General features: G+C 33.8%; 1 protein-coding gene across 2 annotated transcripts in view; it reads left to right on the top strand.

The window, feature by feature from the left end:
* Positions 1-25,051, top strand: part of LOC136031406 (regulator of nonsense transcripts 1-like) — a 90,594-nt gene extending 65,543 nt beyond the window's left edge. The window contains exons 6-17 of one of the 2 annotated variants that reach the window (XM_065710954.1): positions 79-459; positions 2,139-2,298; positions 3,610-3,893; positions 4,652-4,910; positions 11,006-11,219; positions 12,287-12,594; positions 15,141-15,293; positions 15,952-16,210; positions 19,322-19,489; positions 20,615-20,778; positions 22,641-22,835; positions 24,498-25,051. In XM_065710954.1, the coding sequence (XP_065567026.1) occupies positions 79-459; positions 2,139-2,298; positions 3,610-3,893; positions 4,652-4,910; positions 11,006-11,219; positions 12,287-12,594; positions 15,141-15,293; positions 15,952-16,210; positions 19,322-19,489; positions 20,615-20,778; positions 22,641-22,835; positions 24,498-24,506 (2,554 nt within the window). In that variant the 3' untranslated portion in view covers positions 24,507-25,051. The remainder of the gene's footprint in view (positions 1-78; positions 460-2,138; positions 2,299-3,609; positions 3,894-4,651; positions 4,911-11,005; positions 11,220-12,286; positions 12,595-15,140; positions 15,294-15,951; positions 16,211-19,321; positions 19,490-20,614; positions 20,779-22,640; positions 22,836-24,497) is intronic. The other variant, XM_065710963.1, reaches the window with a different exon arrangement.
* Positions 25,052-25,402: the final 351 nt, after the last annotated feature.

Here is a 25,402-nt window from a genome sequence, read left to right as displayed (position 1 = left end):
ATAAAAAAAGTTGTTGTGGTTTATGAGATGACTGAAGATAATTATCAAACTTCATTGAAAGTTACTCCTTTTGACTAGGTATGAAGATGGTTATCAGTACCAGAATATATTCGGTCCCCTTGTAAAACTGGAAGCTGACTACGATAAGCGACTTAAAGAATCACAAACGCAAGAAAACGTCGCCGTTCGCTGGGAAACAGGTTTGAATAATAGAACTATTGCCTATTTTGTCATTGTTAAAGCAGATTCAGACGTGAGACTCATGCAAGGTGATGAACTCCGTCTGAGATATGTTGGTGAGCTTCACAAGCCCTGGTCTAGCATTGGCCATGTTATCAAAGTCCCAGATAACTTTGGCGAGGAAGTTGGAATCGAATTGAGGCCGAACAGTAATTCTCCAATGGATTGTACATGGAACTTTGTCGTTGACTTTATCTGGAAGTCGACATCTTTCGATAGGTTCGTACCAATGATTACCTTTTATAGAAAAAACGTACACTAATATTAAGAAATAAAAGAATACAGCTGGATCATCTTTATCGTCCATTAAAATTGAAATGAGACAACAAGAATAGAATGAAATAAAATGAATAGTTGAGAATTGTCAATTAAACCTCTTTAGCAGTGTGAATGACTTTGCATAAAATATATAAATTTCTTCAGCTATGATGTTCATTTTTTTTATTTTGAGGTTTGATGTTCTCCCTCTCCTCCCCCTAATTTTTTGTTGAAGCTTTCCAAACATATTAGTTGTTTTAGAAGTAATATATGTTTGAAAAATATATATCAACAGTGTTCTTCTCAAGGTTTAGATCAGTAAAGTTTGGGTTTTGAAGTGAAGCTAAAAACGTAAAAATCTATTCGACACGAGTGGGTTTTTGTAGACATAATACAGGCTCTTCTCAGGGAATGCCAGGGCATGCGGACAAGAGCCAATGCGGCTCTACTATGTGATAGTCTTCAGCTTTTGTCGCAAGTATAACTTACCACTAGTTGCTACCCCTATAGGCTGTGAATATGCAGCTTCCTTAGAAATTATCCGGTCTCCAAGTTGGACGTTACTGGTGTGTCCGTTAGGCTAAACAAGAAAACTATTTTGCAAAGAGATTGAGAATGGCTCAGATATTTTTTGCTAAAATATTTTCTTTTTTTGGTCTCTCTTCTCAAGTAAACACCGTAATTACAACATGCTTGCCTGATTATATGCAAAAATCTTACGTATTCGATTGTGTTTGTTTATTTCTCATCAACAGTCGTTGGATTATAATACAAAAAAAAAATGGCAAACTTAGAAGGGCTAAATTGTGTTATCAGAGAGAGGGCTTGGGATGTGGTTAAACTGGAAGTCAAGTTCCTAAAAATAACGCCGTTAAATTCATTATCTAATTATGGAAATTTTTTGAATATAACATTCAATTAGCATATTTCAAATTTGATTAAAATAGTAATTTTTTTCAAAATGGTATTTAGTACAGAAAAGGGGATAAACAGACAACATTAATTCAGGATATATAAACATAAATTAGATAAAAAAAAAGAAGAAATAAATCATAGTCGGGCACACAGCGTCAGGTGTGTGCCCGTTGAGCTAAACAAGGAAACTCGATCCTTTTTATCTAAAAAATTGAGGATATGTAGGGAAAATAGTTGATTTTGCTGTTTTTGTCTTCCAATCGTATGTATCCGGGATTGTACCCCATTGCACTTCCTGGCTGAAGGGCCAAGAAACGGAGATCAACACCGCCGGTACGTACTGTAAAGTCTAATGCCGTATCCTTTACCTTTTTTTACCTCCTTTTTTTTATCCGGGATTTTGAGTAACTCTTGATGATATAAAAAGACTAAAAATTAATGCAAACCTGCAAAATCAGCAAAGTTTTGCATATAGCCGAGGAGGCTGTGATGCTCTTCAACTAGAAGTAGCTCTAAAAATCCATTGAAAAGCAACTTTCTAAGCGTAAAAAAGTAAAATTTGCCTATTATAGTGTTTAACTTAGAAGAAAGGATTAACTACAATAGAACCAAAACTTGTTCACTTTCAATTGCAAGAGGCATTGTAGTAGGGTAGAGACATACTTGTATATTGTTTTTTTTATTTATATTTTTTTGTTTATATTTTTTTGTCTCTTTTTTAATAGAATGCAAGCTGCATTAAGGAAGTTTGCTGTTGATGAATCAGCAGTGTCCAGTTATATATATCATCGCTTGCTTGGTCATGAAGTGGTTGATGTTTTGTTTAGAGTGCATGTGCCAAAGCATTTTTCTGCTCCAAATCTTCCAGAACTTAATAGTTCACAGGTAACATTTTATATTGTCCTTTTTTTCATTGGCTGTCAGATTTCTTGTTTTGTTATTTTATAATACGTAATACCTTAAGATTGTTCTTCAATCGTTAGCGTTATTTTGTTATCGTTTTTTTATGCTGGTATCAAACTAATTTTGGAGATTTTTTTATTGACATTAGATTTTAAGTAATTATTTTTGAAGTTTTGTATTTTGACAAAATTTGCGTGTTTTGATGTGGATTTTTTTTTAATTTCAAGAATATTATCTACCAGGAATTGAATCTTTGTCTTTTCTGCTGGAACTTCCAGTGGTTCAGCCAAACATCAAAAACAATTTGTACTGGGAAAAATAAGTTTATACATACATACTGTCTATGCTATACTAATAATAAGTCAAGTTAAAAAAGGTTTTGTGTTTTTGAAAAGCCTATCTTCTTGCCCTAAATTGCATGAAACAAAAACTTCTAACATTTGAATGTTACCACCCTGGAAATTTTCCAAAATAGTCAAATGATCTGAAAAAAAAGTAAATAAAAAAAAGATATGTTGGTGCATTTTTTTTTATTTATTGATTTTTATTTACTCGGCGCCATCCTTTTTGCATTATATCCTGTATCTTGATCTGTGATATGTGTTTGCGGCAAGTCGTCTTAAATTATACGACAAGTATTGTACTTGACGGTGTTTATAGTAATAAATAGGATTAATAAATCAACAGACATCTTTGAAATTCATAGAAATAAATTTGTAAAAACTTAAAATATATATAATGATTTGAAATAAATAAATTCAGTTATTTAAATAAACAAAATAAATGGCAGTCGTGAAATAGAAGTTTCCAGTCTTTTTTGTCTTATGGAAAGCCTTAGAATAGAAAGACTGCACTGAAAATTCAATCATTAACAAGCAGAAGAGAATGGAAAATATAGAACTAGTGTTTGATTTTTTTCCAAGGTATTGTTAGTGCTGATATTCTAAGGACTCGCTCTGCTTTATCGCTTACTTTGTCAAGACAGGGTGGCTCTTGGAGCCAATCTGTCTTAATTTTCTGGAAGGGCCTTGTTTCCATTTGAGGTGGAAGCGTGTCCAAAACTGACTATGTTACATTTTTTTTTTTTTTTTCTTTTTTTTTTTTTTTTTTTTTGAAGGGTAAGTAACCAGCTATATCTTTAGCGTTTTTTTTTTTTTTTTTTTTTTTTTTTTTTTTTTTTTTTTTTTTTTTTTTTTTTTTTTTTTTTTTTTTTTTTTTTTTTGCCAAACCTAAGGTCAATAAAAATGACCAGCCAGTTGTTAAAATGGACTAAACTTTAGATCCATAATTTAGGTATATGCTGTCAAACAGGCACTCCAGCGCCCTCTAAGTTTAATTCAAGGACCACCTGGAACTGGAAAAACGGTCACTTCTGCTACGATTGTCTACCATTTGGCCAAGAATGGCAACGGCGCTGTGCTTGTATGTGCGCCATCCAACATTGCCGTTGATCAGTTGACTGAGAAGATACACAAAACTGGATTGAAAGTGGTTCGTCTTTGCGCTAAATCAAGAGAAGCAATCGATTCGCCTGTGTCCTTTTTAGCTTTACATAATCAAGTAGCAAATTTAGAAGGGTAGGTTCTTAAATTTTTATCCTAGTGCTCTTTTAATAAGTTGTACTAAATCAAGCTATTGAATTATAACATTCGCTTTGGAACTTAGTGCTAAAAAATTAGTGTGGGAAGTGCTAGATATTAAAAGTTCTGTTAATTGTCCTTTAATTGTCTTTTTCAACAAAACCGAATAGCTTGAAGTTACTATGGGAAACTCCTTTGTATATAATTGGGAAGGTTCCCCATTTTTTCCCATCTCTCTCCTCTCAACTCTGTTGCACAGTGTTGCACCTTCTCTTTTCTAAATCGAATTTGCCCCTTGTAATGTAATATTTTTAGCTAAGTTTTCCTCTTTTTTTCCAGACTATCCAACCAGTTACAAATTGGTTGGATAACATAAGTACTAATTTTATCAGTGCGTTCTATTATCCAGTAGATGGTTTGCGTTGATGGTTTAATAGAAATTCAGTATTTATTTTGTTTTATGTCTGTCCTTGTAAAATATTGTTTTTTGGGGTTGTCTGACCTTGTGAAATATATTTATTGAAAAACATTTAATTAATAGGACTGCTTAATTAGCTGCAAAATTTTGACGAGAATGTTATTTTATTTTTATTATATAACTTTTAACATATTTCATTTGCTCTCCCCAGTTCGTTGTCATTTTTGTTTTTTCCTTCTTTTTCGTTTGTTACATTATCCCCTTCCATGTGAAAAGTGACTATGAAGTGTTTACTCTTTGGTATTAGTATTAGCTCTATTTGGCCTTTTGATTTCAGTCATACTGAATTACAAAAGCTCTTAAAATTGCGTGACGAGATGGGTGAGCTGCGAAGTGACGATGAAAAGCGGTACCGTATCCTAAAGAGAGCTGCAGAACGTCAACTATTAGAAGCCGCTGATGTTGTTTGTTGCACTTGTGTAGGTGCTGGTGATCCTCGTCTGTCTCGCTTGAAATTTTCTTCAATTCTCATTGACGAATCTATGCAAGCTACTGAACCAGAATGTATGGTCCCCGCTGTCCTTGGGGCAAGACAAGTATGTTTCTCTGTTTTATAACTCTACTGTATTTACATTAAAATGACTAAACGATGAAATTTGGCTTCAAATGTCTGTCGCCTGAAACTCACCGTTATATTTTCCATAAATATGTGTCAGATTTACAACGAAGACTTGTACAGGAAGGCTAAACCTTTCGTCCTTTCGTTGGGTCATCAAAATCGAAGCCTATCATTTGTTAATTTGACTGACCATTATTTGTCTTCATTTGTACCTTATTTTTTGCATAATTTTAATTCTTGAGCTTTCTTTCAATACCATGTGTCTGTTCTATTGTGAAGAATAAAGGGCTCTATTTTAACCATTTTCAGATCTCTGATAGATTGGTACTAACCTGTCAAGTTAGCAAGCATGGTTCTTATAACTTATTGCTTGTCGTCGTTTCCTCCTTTTTGTTTATGTCTTAATTTGGATTATCAAACAGTTCGTGGTAACGAACTGTAGTAAGGAGCGACCCGGCTCAATAGAAACCAAAACTCTTTTCAGGAGGATTTTTTGGTTGGGGGGAGGGGTTGAGAAGAGGGGGATATACTGGGGGAACTTTCCATCGGGGGATTTGTCATGGGGGAAGAAAATTTCCATGAAGGGAGCGCAGGATTTACTAGCATTATTTAAAAAAAAAAACTGAAAAAATAAATATGAAACATTTTTTTTTTTCCGCTGGAAGTAAGGAGCAGCATTAAAACTTAAAACGAACAGAAATTATTACCCATATGAGGACTCACCTCCTCCTAATACCTCGCTCTTTACGCTAAAGTATTTTTAGTAATGTCAACTATTTATTATACGGCTTTTGTGATTCAGGGGTCATTCTTAATGAATTGGGACAAAATTTAAGATTTAGTGTAAAGAGAGAGGTACTGACGAGGGGGCGAACCCTCTCATATGTGTAATAAAAACATGAGAATAAAAAATTCTTTACGTAAGCTAATTTATAAGTTACGTATATCTTTTACTAATAAAAAGATTCCTAAAAAATTAAAAGTTCTAGTTGCCTTTTTAATTAACCAAAAAATTGGAGGGCAACTAGGCTTCCTCCCCCGCTCTTTTTTTCTCAAAATCATTCGATCAAAATTATGAGAAAGCCATTTAGCCAAAAAAAAAAAAAAAAAAAAAAAAAAAAAAAAAAAAAAAAAAAAAAGAATATGCAAATTTCGTTTTAATTATTCCTCTGCGGAGAGCCAAAATCAAAACATGCATTGATTCAAAAATGTTCAGAAATTAAATAAAAAAAAACAAGTTTTTTCAACTGAAAGTAAGGAGCGACATTAAAACTTAAAACGAACAGAAATTACTTCGTATATGAAAGGGGCTGCTTCCTCATCAACGCCCCGCTCTTTACGCTAAAGTTTTTTGCTGTTTTAAAAAGAAGAGTTAAGAGAAAGAGTCAAACTTTAGCGTAAAGAGCGGGGCGTTGATGAGGAAGCAGCCCCTTTCATACATGAAGTAATTTCTGTTCGTTTTAAGTTTTAATGTCGCTCCTTACTTTCAGTTGAAAAAACTTGTTTTTTTTTATTTAATAGTTGGAAGAAATGTGGTTCTTTGGCAGGTCGCTTTGCAGTTTATTGTCTAACGTTTGAACATACCTTAAAGTTATTTTTACTGAACAATTAACAAATATCCTTAACCTCCAAAATGTTGACTCAATACTAGAATCAGCAAAATATAGCCATAATTGATACACATAGTTTTGGCCCTTAGAGGGAAAGGGAATAAACATAGAAAAAAACATCTCAATTCGGTATTTTCTAGAAGATTTTCAGGTCGATTTTGGAGGTGCTTCCCCGCCTCCCTTTGTACACAAGTATAGTTGCGAGCAGTGTTTAAACACATATTTAATTATGACTTTTATTTGAAGTTTTATGGTTTGTTTATTGTTTTTTCCTAAAAAAAAATTAATAATAATAGAAAAATTAATGGAAATAACATTATGCAGGGGACTATTTTATTTATAATCACCCATTCTTATGTTGAATTTTGTTTTGTATTTACAGTATCCTCCAATAGTTTTCCAACTAAGAAATATATTATGTTGCAATACGATAAATATGGAATTAAGTGTTCTCTGTTGTTTTTGTTTTTTATGGAGACAGTATGGACGGTGGATTTTAGTCAAGGTTATTTCAGGTACATGTAGAAACACTGCTTTTGGGAGAGTTTATTCATTTTGAAGGCACTCATATTGAATTATGCTCTGTTTAGTTAAACCGATTCATTCAACCCAAACAATCTTCAGAAATGAGCTCAAATGTTTTAAGAATTAATTTGCTACAGATTGTATTGCTAGTTGAAGCCTACTGCGCTTTGTAGGTTGTTTTGTGCTGTTGCTGTTTTTTTTTGGGGGGGTGGCAGAATTAAAGATAACATACTTAAAGTAACGTTTTTTTTTACAATTTTTTTTTACAAAATCTAGATGTTGGATGAATTAAAATTTTCCGGTCGCGCTGAATAACTGAATCATAATCTGGAATTTGAATCACATAATTTGAATAAACAAACGCTAACTGTAGAAAGAGCTGTTGGAAAAACTAATTAGATTTATTTACCAATATCATTGATATTACTTGGTAGATGCCGAAGCTGGCCCATTAAACCATATATAAAAAGGTTTAAAAAAAGATCGTTGGTTACATTAACTACAGAAATGTTCTGGATGTTCTTGTTGGTCGTAATCTGCAGCATCATCGATCCATAGCTACAGGGACGTTTACTAGGAAGTCGAATTTCGCATTTTTAACAGTCATCAGCATAAAAATTTTTGTTTGCAAAGGGATAGAATAGTAAATCATCTTTTACATTTATCTGCAGTTTCTAGATGTATATTTCAAACAGTTCATGGTAAAGAACGGCAAGTAATGAGTGACTCAGGCAAATAGTAACAGAAATTGCAAAAAAAGGAATTTTGATACCAAATAATTCTTCAAAAGAATTTGCTTTTTATGCTGACTCCAAATGTATAAAATTCATTTAGTTTTGTGTTATCTATCAAAAGCTACGAGCATGTGAATACTTGGCTGATTTTTGAAAAAAGAGGAGCAACACCTCCAAATAGTCAAGTGATCTTAATAGAAGTCGCACCGATAGATACACCATCTCGCAGAGCTCTACTGTAGAGGTTTCAAGGTCCTATCTATTCAAATATAGAATTCAATATTTTTTCGAAATAATTCCCATTTCCGCCCTCCAGAAATTTCAAGTGAAAGTGACGGGCAAAATTAAAAGTTAAAAAGAACAAAGATTATTCCATTTGTAAGGAGGCTGTCCCTCCTGAACTCCTTGCTCTTTTGGCTGAACTTAGACTTTTTGTCCCTATTCTTTAAGAACGACTGCTGAAATACAAAAGCCGTTGAATTGGAATAAGAAGCTTCTCCAAAGCACTAAAGAAAACTTGTGTGTAGTGAGCGAGGAGTTGAGGGGAGGGCAGCCCCTCACCTCCATGGAATATTTTCTTTTTTAAGCTTCAATGTTGCTTCTTACTTTCAGTTGAAAAAATTTCTTGATTTAACTGTAGACTACTTTATAACCACTCTTCTTGCTATTCTCATACCCCTTTGACAGCAATTCATCACCACCATTTTTCTTCTTCTTTTTAATGGCTGCATTGAAAGTAAGGGAATCGTAATTTGGATATGGCGTTGTACCGTGGAGGCTTGCATACCATATTATTTTTATTTTAGTTTGCTTGCGTTCGCGATATCTCTGTTTTTAAGTGACGACTGTTTTAACCATTTAAATCCTTCGTGTCATGTTTTGTAAGCGTATTGAAGAAGTATCCTTTTTTTCTTATTCTTTTTTTCATTTTCTGCGTCTTTTGTGGTTTTAAAAGTAGTCTAATTTAGCGTTCATTCTTTAACGCCACGATACCTGTTTAAGTAAACGGTACGAAAAAAAAACTTGTGTAGATTTTCATTGAGATGATAAAGTGCAAAAGAAAATATTGCTAATAAGGCCTAGGTTCTGTCCCTGATAAAAAAATAAAAATGATTTAACATAACTTTTGAGGGGAAGAGCCGTCGCTAATTTCTTAGAGCACTTTGATCATTGCTTTTTCTAAGAGATTTTGATTGGTAGAACCTAGTTTGACTTACGGTAGTGGATTGTTATGCTACTTATAAAAAGTCGCAGCTCCTCATCAGTTTCTCCTTGGAGCTATTTTAAGGGGCATTTACGAATAACCACTATGCAGTCCTCAGTTGTCATTATAGTAGTTTTTACTTTCAAAAACAAAGCAAAATTGTTGTAAAAATAATAATAATTTTGGAAATAACAGAAAATAGAAAACAGCACAATAATGAATGCAAAAAAAGAAAAATTACTTGACAAACTTCAGGAAGAAAAAATCCCAAAGAGGGTCATACTCAGAGATAGAGATTTTTTTAGAGACCATTTGTTTGAGTTGGTTTATGTATGAAGTGAAACTTATTCACTATTTCTTTGTTTCTGTATTACCATGGTAAACAGAGCCAAAACACAGTTTCTAAAATCTTCCATGTGAAAGGTGCTACAATATTTTTTTCGAAATAGTACAAATGGCTGTGCAAAAATGGAAAAAAAATAACTGTGGAACTAAAAGTGTGGAACAAACTGCAAAGTCTCTTTTGACTAACCTTTATTTGAAGAAATTTTCATATACGCTATCCTTAAGTTTTCAACCGCTCTATTCATTTGGATTGAATATTTGGAACAAAGTAGATCTTTGACTTTAACTGAATATTTCATAAAGCACGTGAGAATACGGTGAACCTTTGAGTAAATAAAACTGCTACTGAAACTAACGTGCATAGACGTAAAATCGTACTTCGCATTAATTTCTGGTTGTGATAAATGTTCAAATACTTGGTTCAAAACCGACTAAACTGTGATTGACTAGTAGCTAGTGCGATTATTTACTTCTGTTCCACGCTTTAGAATGCAGCTAATATGACAGATTAAATGATTATCCGGTTGAATAGATTAGGCTTGGCATGCTTGGAGTATCAGTTGCATATGACAAAAAAAGCAGGCTGATCGAATTCTAAATGGTTCTTTAAAATACCATCATTGTCAAGATTACTGGATCCTTTGGCTTCGTTGACCCTAGACCGGTTATCATGCAATGACTTGGGTAAAACAATGGACTCGAATTTCAATTTAAAAAAATGATAGCTTTACAAGAAATAATGCTTTTAGAGTAGTATTCAGCGTTGCAAACACTTTGAAATGAAGTTGTACCACGAGAGACTAATTTGTGCCATCTGAATAGCAGGTTAAAATTTGTCGACCCAGAAAGACATTTTTGATAAACTTGAACTGATATCCTAGTCAGAAAGAAGCAGTAAAACCAAAATGTATTGGAAATTTTGTATTTATACTACACAATTTCCAAACGTACCGACTTGTGCTAGTACCTCTAAATTGTACCAAAAACGCTACAATGGTCCTGCTTTGGCAGCAGAGGTTGTTTTAAGAGCACTAAAAACTGACCTGCAATAGTTAGAATAATGTAGTTACTTCAAACTCGAAAAAGAGTGACCGATGTACACTTTTCAGTTTTATATACATGTCTCCAAGTGGCTTAATTACTTGGACCCCCCGCTTTCAAGTGAGCACAGCACAAACTGCTTTTATATTCGCGCTTAGATTTCTGTATAACCTAAATATTTAGTATGTTCCATTTTCTCCTTGAACTGAGAGAGCGGTTCGGAGGGGAGGTGAATTGGTTACAAACCAACAAGGAGCTCATAGAAACCGTGAAAACTCACCTCAGATTGTTGGATGTGATTTTTTTTAAAGAAGATATTGCAAAGTTTGTTCACAGGTATGAAATCACCTTGTAAAATTGATCATATCGAAAAGTAACCTTGCATTTTTTTTTATTGATCAGTTTATATCTGGAGGTTAAAATTTATAGTGCTTGTACATTTATAAGATCCCAGGAAGTATAAATTGATCAAAACAGGAAATTTGTTATTTGATATTGTGTTTCAATTAGTATACAATTCAATCTTTGGAGCTTTGAATGGTGTCAAGAATACAGACCTAAACTGAAGGGATAACCTTATAAAGGTATAATTATAGATTTATTTCTGTTTTAGTTGATACTTGTCGGTGATCATTGTCAGCTTGGCCCAGTTGTGATGTGTAAGCCTGCAGCGAAGGCAGGACTTTCGCAGTCGCTTTTTGAACGATTAGTAGTTCTCGGAATGCGACCATTCCGTCTCGAGGTTCAATATCGTATGCACCCAGAGCTGTCAAAATTCCCTTCTAATTTCTTCTATGAAGGGTCACTTCAAAATGGGGTATCATCTGGTGAGTTGTAAAAGTAATATTTTTAATTCTTTTTTTTTTACTAACGGTAAATGATTGCTTTTACATGAAAGAATTTCTTTTGTTATCAGCTGCTTTTTCTTACTGGTCACATACCAACTTGTAAGAAGCACAACCGCATGCCCGTTGTGCTTTTGTTTGTCGTCCCATATGTAACGTGTTTGTCTGTAGAAACTAGAAACTAACAAAAAAATAAAGCAATTTTCATCATTAATTCAAGATATTTATTATCACAGGTTTTATGTTTCATTTCGTAGCTGCTTAAGGTCGTTTATTATCTCTTTTTTTTTATTCCAGTATCTTAAATTTTATGTTCCCTATAAATCTCTGTGAAAGAGACGGTTTTTGTGACTAGCCCGCAGCTGTAATGTGCTCTGAAAAATATAGATCCGTGGGGTGCAGGCCCCACAGTTGTCGCATTCAAAAGCATCTAAAAAAAACACATGATAGTATTGCAATGAGGTCATGCATTGTATAAAAGGTGTTTTATATTGACATTATTTTTCATTAACATAAAATATTCCTTGAAAAAGACCTGAACAATAAATAATATTAAGCTATGTACCAAATATCAATAACCTTTTAAGCTTCCTTCAGGTGAAAACATTAAATTTTGAACAACAAAATTCCACAAGTGGGGTGGGGATCAGGATTTTAGAAATGCCTAGATGGGGCATGGATCGAATTGGTTTGGAATCACCTTTCTAGATAATTATATCACTAGATTCCTTAGTTTCAGCGCTTTCCAATGCTTACATTAAGTTTTCCAATGCTTTACATTAAATTAATTTACATTATTTCTAATGATTACATTAATGCTTACATTACATTAATTTACTATGTTTACAATAAGTACGTTTTTGATCTACTTGAGACCACATGACTAGCCCAGAACGTATTATCAACATTCTATCAACTCGGGAATCACACAGTAATACAAGATTTTTTTTTTCATTACGTATTAAATATTTAATTAACTTAATCAAATATTAGTACTTTAAACATTGAAATTTCACATTATATACTTTTATTTAGTATTTTTTTTTCAGATGACAGACAGCTGAGAGGATTGGATTTCCCATGGCCGCAACCTGATAAACCGATGTTTTTCTATGTAACTTTGGGACAAGAAGAGATTGCTGGGTCTGGGACATCTTATCTCAACAGAACTGAAGCTGCGAATGTCGAAAAAATTGCAACTAGGTTCTTAAAATCTGGTATTAAGCCTGAACAGATTGGTGTTGTTACTCCGTACGAAGGCCAAAGGGCTTATTTGGTCCAATATCTGCAATATCAAGGATCCCTTCATTCGAAATTGTACCAAGAAATGGAGATAGCCAGCGTTGATGCCTTTCAAGTACACTTGATAATTTACTATTTTTTTGGGGGGGGGTGTATCTCGTGCTGTTGTCTAATATTGCCCACCAGAATTTTTTTTAAAGGGGCTCTAAGTCAGTTAAACAGTGTTTTAGGGGGTTAAAGAGTTAAAGACCAATTTTGGTCTTAAAAAACTTCGCTTGCACCTTTAGGGCCTGCAGAGTAATTTTATATAATTTGTTTATATTTAACATAAACCCTTACCTTAGTCTAGTATTTTGTAAGTCTTCAGTTGAGAAAAAAAAAATTATAAGACTACTCTATGAATAATGCTAGATGCCTCTATAAAAAAAGAAGGATTTTAGCAGGAATAGGTCAAAAACTGTTTTTGGGAATTATCTGCCTGGCGCTCTTATTCTATGCACTGGGTGCTAATTTTATTTGTGAGAGTTCATATGTATGCTTAACTCAGCTGATTCTTTGTTACTTTTTTGGTGTTTTTACCATCATTGACAATACTTTTTCTTATAATTCTTATTTTTTTGACATGAAGCATATGCTTGGTTGTTACAGAAAAGGTTGTATGAAATGAAAAAGAAACTAAACTGTCTTTATTTAGTGCTCAGATTTAGCATAAGCTGGTATTTTAGCTACTGAGTATAATCACTCAGAGAACAGGAAAATCATTTTATTTTATGGATTTTTTTTAATGAAAAAAGTCATATGTATCTAATACAAAAATTTGATCCAAGTAATACCTTGTGTCACTATTATCAGACACTTAACAACTTAAATTCAGAATCGAAATTGGGCCCGCCAACAAAAAAAAAAGAAAAATAGAAAAGGAAAGAAGAATAACAGTCGCAAAAAGAAAGTCATGTCTGAATTAGCTTAGTTGATGTTGGCAAAAGGAAATTGTGTTGTTGTATTCGATTTTCGTGGGCACGGTGGAAGTTCGATGTATAAAGTGTTGTTGACAGTGGTCTTTTGACGACAAAAAAAACGTTTTGTTGTTTTCCATGTTGGCATACAAATTGTAAATCCGAGTAGCAAATTTGAGTGGCAAAGTGATGACATTTGCCAATTCTTAATAACGGTTCGTTTGTGTTGAATAATGGCAAAGAGCTTTGGAATCAATTCATTAACTGAATAAAAACCGACGGTTGATTCATTCAGTAATCAAAAGAGTTAAAGTATCATACTTGAAACTTTGGTAAGGCCAAAAAATAAAAAATAAAAGGGGATTTTATTGCATGATTTGAAAAACGGTTTGAAATTAAAAAAAAGTTTTTTTTCAACAGGAAGTAAGACGGGACAGTAAAACTTAAAATGAACGGAAATTATTCTGTATATAAAGGGCCTACCCTTTGACGCTAAAGTAAAGAAAAACTGCTCGAACACAAGGGAAAAAGAATTTGAATGAGAAATATATTAAACAATATTGATTCTTTAGTGTAAAGAGAGAGGGTTTAGAAAGAGGCAGCCCTCCTTATATATGGAGTAATTTCTGTATGTTCATAAGTTTTGATCTTGACCATTTTTTCAGTAGAAAAAAATATGTTGTTTTTTATTCTACCTTCATAAGACGGGAAACCAATCATGACTGGAAACGTGTTTTTTTTTTTTTTTTTTTTTTTTTTTTTTTTTTTTTTTTTTTTTTTTTTTTTTTTTTTTTTTTTTTTTTTTTTTTTTTTTTTTTATGAACCTTCACCCGTAGGAAAAAACTATTTCTCCTTAAAAAAAAAGAAAGAAAAAAGGGTCATCTTGTTTGAGACCGCTTGACAAATTCCACCGGAAATAACAGCACTCTTCCTCATTATTGTAGTACCTCCCCCGTCCCCCACACCAGAGCAAACTTGCTTTGGTACAGTCGTTCTCATTCAATAACGATATATCAGGCCAAGATACTGTCATTGGCGGTGGTCGTTTTGCACTATAGATATTAGTTCTAATGTTCTGTATGTTCTAGAAACCAATTATCTTGCCCTTAATCAAAAAGTGTTGATGTTTTATTTATTCTTGTCCTGACAATACTAAAAATAATCTTCTTTTGTTATCGTGTGTTAATTTTAAGATTATCGTAATAAATGTAAAAGATTATCGTAAATGATTATTGTGTTTTAAGACCAACTTACAAACGATTTATGCATTTACAACATTCCTGGCCATATTTTTTCTTCAAGTTTCACCGACAAAATTTAGTTCTTGAAGCATTTCATGTTGCCTGTTGGAGTAAATTGTAAACATTATCAGACTTAACATTTTGAATTAGGAATTCAAGAGCTGAATATGATTTTAGGAAGCGTAAATAGAGAAGTATAGCGCTTAGTGCTGGTTTACACCATAGTGCATGTAAATGACCTCAAGTGGCGGCATAGAAACTGTTCCGAATGGAATCTCTGGGCCGAAATTTTAACTAAGTGTGGAAAACCTGTAGATTTGGAAGGGGGAAGAGACCCAAAATGCCTTTGGTGCCCCTTAAAATTTCCATTAATTGCTAGTGGTTTTACAAACATTAAGATACAGACGGGATTGTATTGTTTAACATTTACTCTTTTACAAAATTACAATCTTTTCACTTTTTAGGGGAGAGAAAAGGATATTATAATTATTTCCTGTGTTCGATCGAATGAGCATCAAGGAATTGGTTTCCTTAATGATCCACGTCGATTAAACGTAGCCTTGACTCGTGCCAAATATGGTATCATCATTGTTGGTAATCCTAAGGTCCTTGCAAAGGTAATACTTTTTTCATTTAATTTCCTTTATTTTTCTTTTTTTTTTCTTGCTTATAATTGTGTTATCGAAGTTATAAATTTTTGATTAGACTTTCTCTCTTACTTGAAGTCTGTTTTATCAGTTTACAAACGTTCCCTCTCTTCTTCTTACATATTCAAATATTGGTTACTTTCTAACTTTTTAGTTTCCTGTGAAATTTGGTATAGTCACATCTAAATTCATAGGTTTTTTTATGCTTTTCTTATCCTCTTCTTATCCTTTCTTTTCTTATCCGTGTTTCTTATCCGGGAATATAATCAAAATTATACATTTTTGCCTGCTCTTTCTCTTTCTCTCCTTGTCTGTCTCGCATAACTGCAGAAAAATATGCTTATAAATAAAAGAATATGCATCTTCGAAATCTCTTTGACCCTATATGCAAGACAGCTATTTTTTTTCTCGAAATATAGAATACATGTTAATGTAAATGTTCAGTTTTTTTTTTTCAAATGGGTGTCAAGGGTCTTTTTATGTTGGAAGTGTATTTGATTCTAGTAGAATTTTGGTCACAGTTCATTAACTAGAAATTGGTTTGATGACAAACCTAAAAAGTTAACTCAAAGTGTGTGCTCCTCCTCCCCTTTTCTTGCTATACATTTAATGCTTAACTTTTTTGCAGCAATGGGTATGGAACAACTTGCTTCACTTTTACAAAGAGCTTGGTGTATTGGTCGAAGGCCCGCTCACCAACTTGAAGGAGTCCTTACTTCAATTCCCAAAAGCCAAAAGGCCAATGAATGTCAATCCAGGTCAACACTTCATGTCAACTACAACCTATGATGCTAGAGAGGCTTTGGTTCCTAGCTCTATGTACAGCCGTGCCAATAGAGCCAATGGACATGTAATGGGGCCGCCTCCGCCATACCCACCCAGGCAACGTAAGTTTCGTTAAAAAAATTATTAATGTAAATCTCAGCAGGGGCTTGCATATGTTTTGCTACTTGATCAGTTTCTAGATATACTTCGCTACTGTTGAAATAATGCATTCAATGTTCTCTTTGAGGCGAAATTCCAGTCAAATTTTCATTTATAATATATCCACTGAGACTTTAATAAGATTTTTTAGTTAAAGAAAGTTTTTAGTTAAATTTTACAATCCTTTTCGTGTGTGAAAATTCAAAAATTGATAATCTGTTAATTCAACTACACCTTCTATACTCATTCGGTACTGCATGTTGTTGGCTAATTTTGTGCTGTTTCTTTCCCCGTGTTTTTTTATGGCACTTGGTATTAACAAAGTGACATAGCAGTCGCAAATTCTGTCAGTCTGTCTGTCGGTCTGTCCCGTTTTTGCTACCTTAGGCACTTCCAGGTAAGCTAGGACGATGAAATTTGGCAGGCGTATCAGGGACCGGACCAGATTAAATTAGAAATAGTCGTTTTTCTGATTTGAACATCTTTCAAATCATTAATTCGGAAAAAATAGAAAAAATGAAGTATTTTTAGCTTACGAACGGGTGATGGGGTCTTAATGAAATTTTATGTTTGGAAGGATATTGTGTCTCAGAGCTTCTATTTTAAATCCCGACCCGATCCGGTGACATTGGGGGAGTTGGAGGGGGGGGGACCTAAAATCTCGGAAAACGCCTAGAATGGAGGGATCGGGATGAAACTTGGTGGGAAAAATAAGCAGAAGTCCTCGATAAGTTATTGACGCAACCGGAACGGATCTGCTCTGTTTGGGGGAGTTGAGAGGCGGGGGTTAATTATGACAAATTTGAAAAAAATTAGGTATTTTTAACTTACGAAGGAGTGATCGGACCTTAATGAAGTTTGAAGTTGGGAAGGATATCGTGTCTTAGTGCTCTTATTTTAAATCCTGACTGGATCTGGTGACATTGGGGGGAATTGAGGGGGGACCTAAAATCTTGGAAAACGCTTAGAGTGGAGGGATCGGGATGAAACTTGGTGGGAATAATAAGAACAAGTCCTAGATGCGTGATTGACTTGCCCGGATGGATCCGCTCTCTTTGGAGGAGTCGGGGGGGGGGGGTTAATTCTGAAAAATTAGAAAAATGAGGTATTCTTAACTTACGAAGGAGTGATCGGATTTTAATGAAATTTGATGTTTGGAAGGATATGTCTCAGAGCTCTTACTTTAAATCCTGACCGGATCTGGTGAAGAGGAAGTTGGAGGGGGGGGAACCTAAAATCTTGGAAAATGCTTAGAGTGGAGGGATCGGGATGAAACGTGGTGGGAAAAATAAACACAAGTCCTAAATACGGGATTGACATAACCGGAATGGATCTGCTCTCTTTGGCGGATTTGGGGGGGGGGGCGGGGGGGGGGGTTAATTAAAAAAAAATAGAAAAAATGAGATATTTTTAACTTACGAATGAGTGATCGTATCTTAATGAAATTTTATATTTAGAAGGACCTCGAAACCCAGATCTCATATTTTAAATTCTGACCGGATCCAGTGTCATTAGGGGGGGGGAGGGGGACCGGAAATCTTGGAAAACGCTGAAAGCAGAGAGATCAGGATGAAACTTGGTGGAAAGAATAAGCACAAGTCCAAGATAGGTGACTGGGTGACTGACATAACCGGAACGGATCCGCTCTCTTTGTTGGAGTCGGGGGGGGGGAGTAATTTGGAAAAATTAGAAAAAAATGAGGTATTTGTAACTTACGAATGGGTGATCAGATCTTAATGAAATGTGATATCTACAAGGATCTTGTGCTTTAGAACTCTCATTTTAAATCCCGACCAGATCCGGTGACATCGAAGGGAGTTGGAGGGGGAAACCGGAATTCTCGGAAAACGTGAAAATCGAGGTATCTTACGAATGGGTGATCGGATCTTAATGAAACTTGATATATAGAAGAATCTTATGTCTCAGATGCTCCATTTTCAATTCGAATCGGATCCAGGGACATAGAGGGTTAGAGGGGGGAAACAGAAATCTTGGAAAACGCTTAGAGTGGAGAGATCGGGATGAAACTTGATGGGAAGAATAAGCACAAGTTATAGATACGAGATTGATATAAATGGTACGGATTCGTTCTCTTTGGGGGAGCTGGGGGCTGTTATTTGGAAAAATTAGAAAAATTGAGGTATTTTTAACTTAAGAACGGGTTACCGGATCTTAATGGAATTTTATATTTAGAAGGAACTCATGTCTCAGAGCTTTTATTTCAAATCCCGACCAGATCTTTTGACATTGGGGGGAGTTGGAGGGGAAACTGGAAATCTTGGAAAACGCTTATAAATGTCGTAGATACGTGATTGACGTAACCGGACTGGATCCGCTCTCTTTGGGGGAGTTACGTGGTGGTGTTCAGTGTCAGTGCTTTCGAGAGTTTGGAGCTTCTGGACGTGCTAGGACGATGAAAATTGGTAGCCGTGTCAGGGAGCTGTACAAATTGACTTGATAAAGTCGTTTTCCCCGATTCGACCATCTGGGGTGCTGAAGGGAGAGGAAAAATTAGAAAAATTGAGACATTTTTAACTTACGAGTGGGTGATCGGATCTTAATGAATTTTGATATTTAGAAGGACCTCGTGACTCAGAGCTCTTATTTTAAATCCCGACCGGCATTAAGCCTCTGACTTTCCTTTTAAAGCAATCTATTGATTCTTAAAATTTTGCTAGAGCTCATACCATATGAGCTCTTGGCTCTTCCGACCTCGTCACAAGTACCATATGAGCTCTTAACTGTTGTTTATAATTTGGTACCTGCTATAACCCAAACTGCATTACTGCATATGGGACTTTTTTTACGGATAAATATATATATATATATATATATATATATATATATATATATATATATATATATATATATATATATATATATATATATATATTCAGAGCAGAATGAACTCCACGAGACACAAGAGTAGATCTCATAGATAATTCTATAAATTTTTAATTGTCAAAAGATGCTAGATTTTAGCAGATACATTGACCCAAAACTGGAGCAAGTGTGATTTGATATATACATTTATTTTTGCCTTGCATTTTATTTATTGTTCTTTACTCCAACAGCTCCTGCCCATTACAGCCGTGTTGGTCCTCCTATGCCAACACATGATCCCTTGGGCTACATTGGGCCCGAACAGGGCACTTCGATGTCTGTTCCTGTTCCAATTGGCGTTTTTCTTAATATGGCTCACGTTCCACCGAGGTTCTACAATCAACATCAGCAAGCCCTTGGTATGTCAAACTACTACAGTTTAATGTTTAAGTTACATATTACAGTTTTTGTTGTTGTAATGGCTCTTGTTGAACGTTTTACGCTTTGAAATATTTTGGTGTTTGCTGCTGTAGAATTGCTACTTGCTATGAATGTAGACTCTGAAATCAGTGTAAGAAATAGGCTTAAGGGATGCTATTTTTTGAAAAATACTACCATATTTCCCTCTAGAAACTAATTTAGAGACTGAAACTGATACTCAAGCTGTTACTTCGCTATTAAAATATATATATATATATATATATATATATATATATATATACATATATATATATATATATATATATATATATAATAAGATATAACTAATGCACAGGGATGTTTTATTGAAGGTAAGCTTGAGAATAGATAAATTAGGGATCACTGGCTTAAATAGTAATAAGTGGTTTTTGTTTTTCTTGCATGTCACGTTGGATTATTCTTTTAAAGAACTAACGTTGGCAGAGCTAATGTCACTCATCTTTCCGTGATATTATTGAGGCAGGAGAGAGGGGCACCGTTATGCTCTAGACAGTGGTACGAAAACTATTAAAATGCTGTACCCCTTTTTCGTTAGTTATCTACTTTGTATAACCTACGCCACCTCCCCTTCCGTCGCATTTTACATTTTGAACTATGGGTATTTCAAATAAAATTTAAATTGCTTTTTTTTTTTTTTATTATTATAGGTGAAGAGAGTATATATGTGCTCAAATAAAAAAAAAATCAACTATAAAAACACTACAACAACTTCAAAAACAAATTCACCTTAAAATGGATTCAAAATCAAATTATTCATGTTTTCATGTTTTGTAGAACTCTTCTCCATTCTGATTTTAAATATTATGCCAATTGTTTGAAAACTTAAAGAGAATAGACCCATCTCGCAACGACATCCCTGTTGAGCAGGTTTGAAGCTTTCAAGTCGTATTATTTTCGTCAACTTTCTGTGCCTTTGTAGGGGCACTACTTACGGCTAACTATTTCCTCCCAAAATCACTTATTTTAACCATATTATCTTTTTATTCATTTTCGTAAGCAACTTCTCAGCATCAGTAGGAAACCTATTATCACTTGGTCTTTATTGTCACTTATGATCTTTTCAGCACGTACGTCTATTCCTCCACCAACAACTCGTGGTGGAAAGACTACTCGTGGTAGGAGTAACCGAGGCGGACAGAAGGGTCAGGTGATGACACAGCCCACTCAGTCACAACTGTCGCAGCAAAATACTCAATCGTTCAGTCAGTCTGCCCAGGCCATGTCTCAGGTAAGCTAACGAGTTTCTTCTTTGAAAATAAACATAATGATTTTTGTTTTTCTAGTCTCGCAGGATTTATCCGTTTGTCTAAAGATGGGTGATTCTTTGAAATTGGGTTAAGATAAAAATTTTATTATTGTAACCCTCCACTGTGTGCAGCCACACGGGATAACGCAATATCAAGCTCTCCCACTTCGAAAATTTTGGACAAAACCCCAAAAAAAGCTTTGCTGAATACACTGATCGCAATACTGTGGACGGTAGATATAGTTTTTGATGTAAAAAGGGGTTTAGCTGAAACATCTCCAATTTTTTGGGTTGCCCAAGTAGTAAACTAAGAAGAATGTTTTATAACAAAAAAAATTGTATTGCTTTTCATCAAATGGAAAGAAGGAATTTTGAAATAGATATGCAAAAAAAACAACAAAATATCAGGAGAAGGGGGTGGACATAACATTTGACATCTCTTGTGGAAATGTATATTCTTGAACGGTATTCATGTGTCTTTTCTTCCTACAAAATTGTACTGTCCAAATTGTACCAATTGTACCTTCCAAAAATAATATTATACAGTTCTGCTAAAACTGTTAAAATGTGGAATTCATATTTTGAACTCTAACCTCCATGTAGGATGTTATTTCAAAGCTTGTAGAAATTTTCATAACTTTGAAAAATTATGACTCGCTTAGAGAAAGTTATTCGAAATGTGTAGAAATTTTGATAACTTGTAAAAAAATTTTCTAGCGTGCTAAATTATATGGAAAAGAAGCGATGAAAAAGAAAAACAAAATTCAAATTTTAATCTCTAATTTTCGTGAAGGAAGTTACTCCAAAGCCTTTAGAATTTTGTTATCTCATTAGAATATTTTTCTAGTGTGTTCAACTATAAAAAATAAATGAAAAAGAAGAAAAAAAATCGAATTTTACTCTAACTTTCTTGAAGGAAGTCACTCTAAAGCTAGTAGAATTTTTTTATAACTTGTTAGAATTTTTTCTAGTTTGCCAAATTATATGACAAAGGAGAAATGAAAAAGAAAAAAAAGAGTAATTTTAATTTTAATATCTACCGTCCTTGGAAGAAGTTATTCTAAAGCTGCAGTAATTTGGATAACTTGTTAGAATTTTTTTCTAGCGTGCTAGATCATATAAAAAAAAGAAGAAAAATCTAGTTCAAAATGGAAGCTGTGTCACTAATATCAAAATGATGTAGAATTTGATGTTTCGACCGTGATGATTGGATGATGAATGTGATGATTCAACCAATTGAGATCAAAATTCTGTTCCTTTTTTTATATATCCTTAACATTTTTGGAATATCCAGAGCCAATCTTACCAAGTTTCCCTTTTTTGTTCTAATTTTATGTGAATAAATTTTTAGCTAACTTTCCTTATGAGCGTGCACAGTTTTGTTAAGTTCTTTGAAGCTGAGATCTTAAGAATCTGAAAAGTCAATTGCCTTTGGATGAATGAATGATTTTATTTAGTGACTAAACCCTTACAGAGTATTTCACTATCTAATCTGCAAAACACAGCACATAAAGTATATCACAAATACAGCTACAAAATACAGCTTTAAGCTACAAATGAATCTTGCCCTTTTCTCTTTCTCTATCCTTTTTTCATACCACACCATATCCTTATATGCAACAAATAGCAAAGGAACCGTCTAGCTCACATGTTCCCTACTTCCTTAGCTGTGCCAGTGGCTTAATTATTACGATTTTCAGTACAATTCTGTAACTTCAAGACAGTTTTAGCTTCTTTTTCTACTTCTCTTTGTTCAACAATAAACTATTCATCTTAAATAATGATCTTGTTTGTATATGGTCACTGATGACTAATTTTTTCAAATTACATGTTTCTATTTTTAGGGTATGTCTCAAGGCTATGGACCTCTATCACAACAGCAAGTAGGAAATGAATTTCTTTCTCAAGATGCATATGGTTTGACTGGAGAATTTCAGTCTCAAATGGAGGGTCTTTTGTCTCAAGATTCTACTTATCAAGGTGGAAGAGCAGCTTTCATGAATAACGCATCCCAATCTCAAGGAGCTCCATTCTCGCAGGTACTCATGCTAGACTCTCGGTCATCAATGATCAAGGCCGTATTTAAGGGAGGGATTAAGAGGTTTGACCCCCCTGAAATAGATAAATAAATAGATTTATTTTAGACATAAGAGTAAAATAATTACACTACAAATCCCTGCAAAGGCTCCATAGCCTGTAGACAGGGGACTATGAAAAAATCACATAAACATTATAAACGTATTATCTATAAATACAATAATAATAAAAATAAAAATGGATAGCACTTCATACGTCAAAGAAAAATTAATCACATGAAAACAAAAAATTTTTATGGGTCTTTTGAAGGTGTCAAATGAAACGCGGCAAAAGGATTAAAACGGATCTTATTGTTGGTGTATGCGGAATTCGGATATTTAGAGAACTACAAAGCTGATAATTAGACTGATCAAATACAAAACAAGACATCAAGTAATAGTTTAGTTGCTGAATGATTTACATCCTCGATAAGATTGGTAGCTTTATCGTAAGTGTTTAAATTGCTTTATCGTAATACTTTATCGTAAGTGTTTAAATTGCTATATCGTTTGTCTGACTCGTAAAAACGTATTAAAAATCCGTAAAAACACATTTTTGTAATTGTTTTTGTCCTTCCCCCCCCCCCCCCGATTGTTAGGTATTATTTAGCTTTGAATAAATCTGTAATAGAACTTTGGCGATTAAAATTTGTCATTAGATACAGTAGGCTGGAAAATTTATAAGTATGGGGGTGGTATTGATAGATTTTGTGTATAGATCAGTTTAGGAATAAACTTATTAATTTTCTTGAAGAAGCAAAGTGTAATGAGTGATCAGTTGCTTAAATACGAGACACACCGTTTGGATTAAAATAAAACCAATGCAAGCTAAGTTTAATGCGTAATTTCATTGGGTGTTTGTAATTTCAAGGGAGTTTGGGATATCTGACTAAATTTTTGACATATTTTGCTGGGGTCAAGAGGGTAGAAGGTTGAGAATCAATACATTTTTTTAACCTTTAAGTTGGAGCAATTATAGATAAATAGCGCCGTTATCGTTAAGCATCTGCCTAGCCATTTTTCAGGATACCATTCCATGGTTCTCAAAATTGAATTAAGATACTTTTTATTCACTGAAAACATCCAAGACCCTACAGTTTATTGACTCGCAATTAATCCACAGATACCTTAAATTCACTCAAATTCAAAAACCTTGTTCTTGAATCATTCTACACAAAGATACACTTAGCAATTAGAACAATTCCAGTTTTGAACATTTAATTCAAGTTGTTTTCATAAAATCCTTTCATACTGCTCAAAAAAAAAAAAAAAAAAAAAAAACAGGTTGCAATTAAAAAAAAAAAAGAACATGGCAAAGAAAGAGGGTCTGAAATTATAATTACTCTGGGGGAAATTTCCTATTTGAAAATTAAATCGACAAATTTTCAAATATGACAAATTAGATTGGTGTTTTAAAATAGAGGTCATGGGATTAGGATTTCTAAAGAGACCTGGCAAAGACCAATGGAAAAAAATAATTTTTATAATTGAACTTGAAATATTTGTATCCAATCTGGTTCAAAATCTTAATGTGACTTAACATGTAATTTTTTGCCTGTTGTTTTTTTAATCAAGTGTAAATCGTATGGTGTATTTGTTATGTTTTATATCACATCTTATTTTCAGCCATATTGAATTAACATTGTGCTGTCTTCCCGGTGGCGCGAAGCACAGCTAACCGAGGGGCTTATCACATGATTGATCAAGACGAAAGCTAATTATACATAACTTGGAAGAGAAAAAGATGTTTAGCAAGGAGATATCAATGTTAAAAACAAGAGCTGCAAAACAAAAGTGATTGGGCGTAAATTTGATCTTACGCCATAGTTCACCTTGTGTTTGTGTGTTTTCATTTAAAGAATGTGGAGAATTTTTGCACGTTTTTCACTAGGTCTTCGTCGGGTATTTTGGGTACTTGGATGTGTCATTATTTAATTTGAAAAAAGGGTTTTGATCAGCCTGATGGAACTGATACCAATAATGGAAAAGTAAGATACGATTGCTTTTGAAGAAAATTATTTCCAACTTAAGACGACCAGTAAATTAATTTCTTTTGATTATTTCCTTCATTTTCTTTTAATTTAAGCGATTCTCTCCGTACCAAAGTTTTTTGTTCTATGTTGCCTATTCATATATTCATGCTAATTGATCAGTTACAATAAATTTGAGGTTTCTCTTAATTTGTCCCAGAATATTTTCGTATTTTAGTTTCTATTCAAACAAAGGTTTAAATATTATCAGTTATTTGGGCTGTCTTTGTTTGTTTTTGTTTGTTTGTTTTTTTCCAAAAATGACGTTTACTGTCAGTGACTACAGTCTCACTCATTTATGCTCTTGTTTTTATTTACTGTTTATGATTAGACTAATTCCTCCATTTATTATGATTTACGGAAAGATAATTAGTCTGCACCAGGCTGCAGTTAGTTAAGTTATTAGTGTTCAGTTTTTGAGCTGAAAAGTGAATCAGAATTAGTTTGCATAGCTTGTCTCTATGGTTCGCAACTTGCTAAAAGCTGCCAGACTGTTATTTG

This window comes from Artemia franciscana, chromosome 1, assembly GCF_032884065.1.
Source record: "Artemia franciscana chromosome 1, ASM3288406v1, whole genome shotgun sequence".
NCBI classification, from domain to species: Eukaryota; Metazoa; Arthropoda; class Branchiopoda; order Anostraca; family Artemiidae; genus Artemia; species Artemia franciscana.
This window is presented reverse-complemented; position numbering and strand designations above follow the sequence as displayed.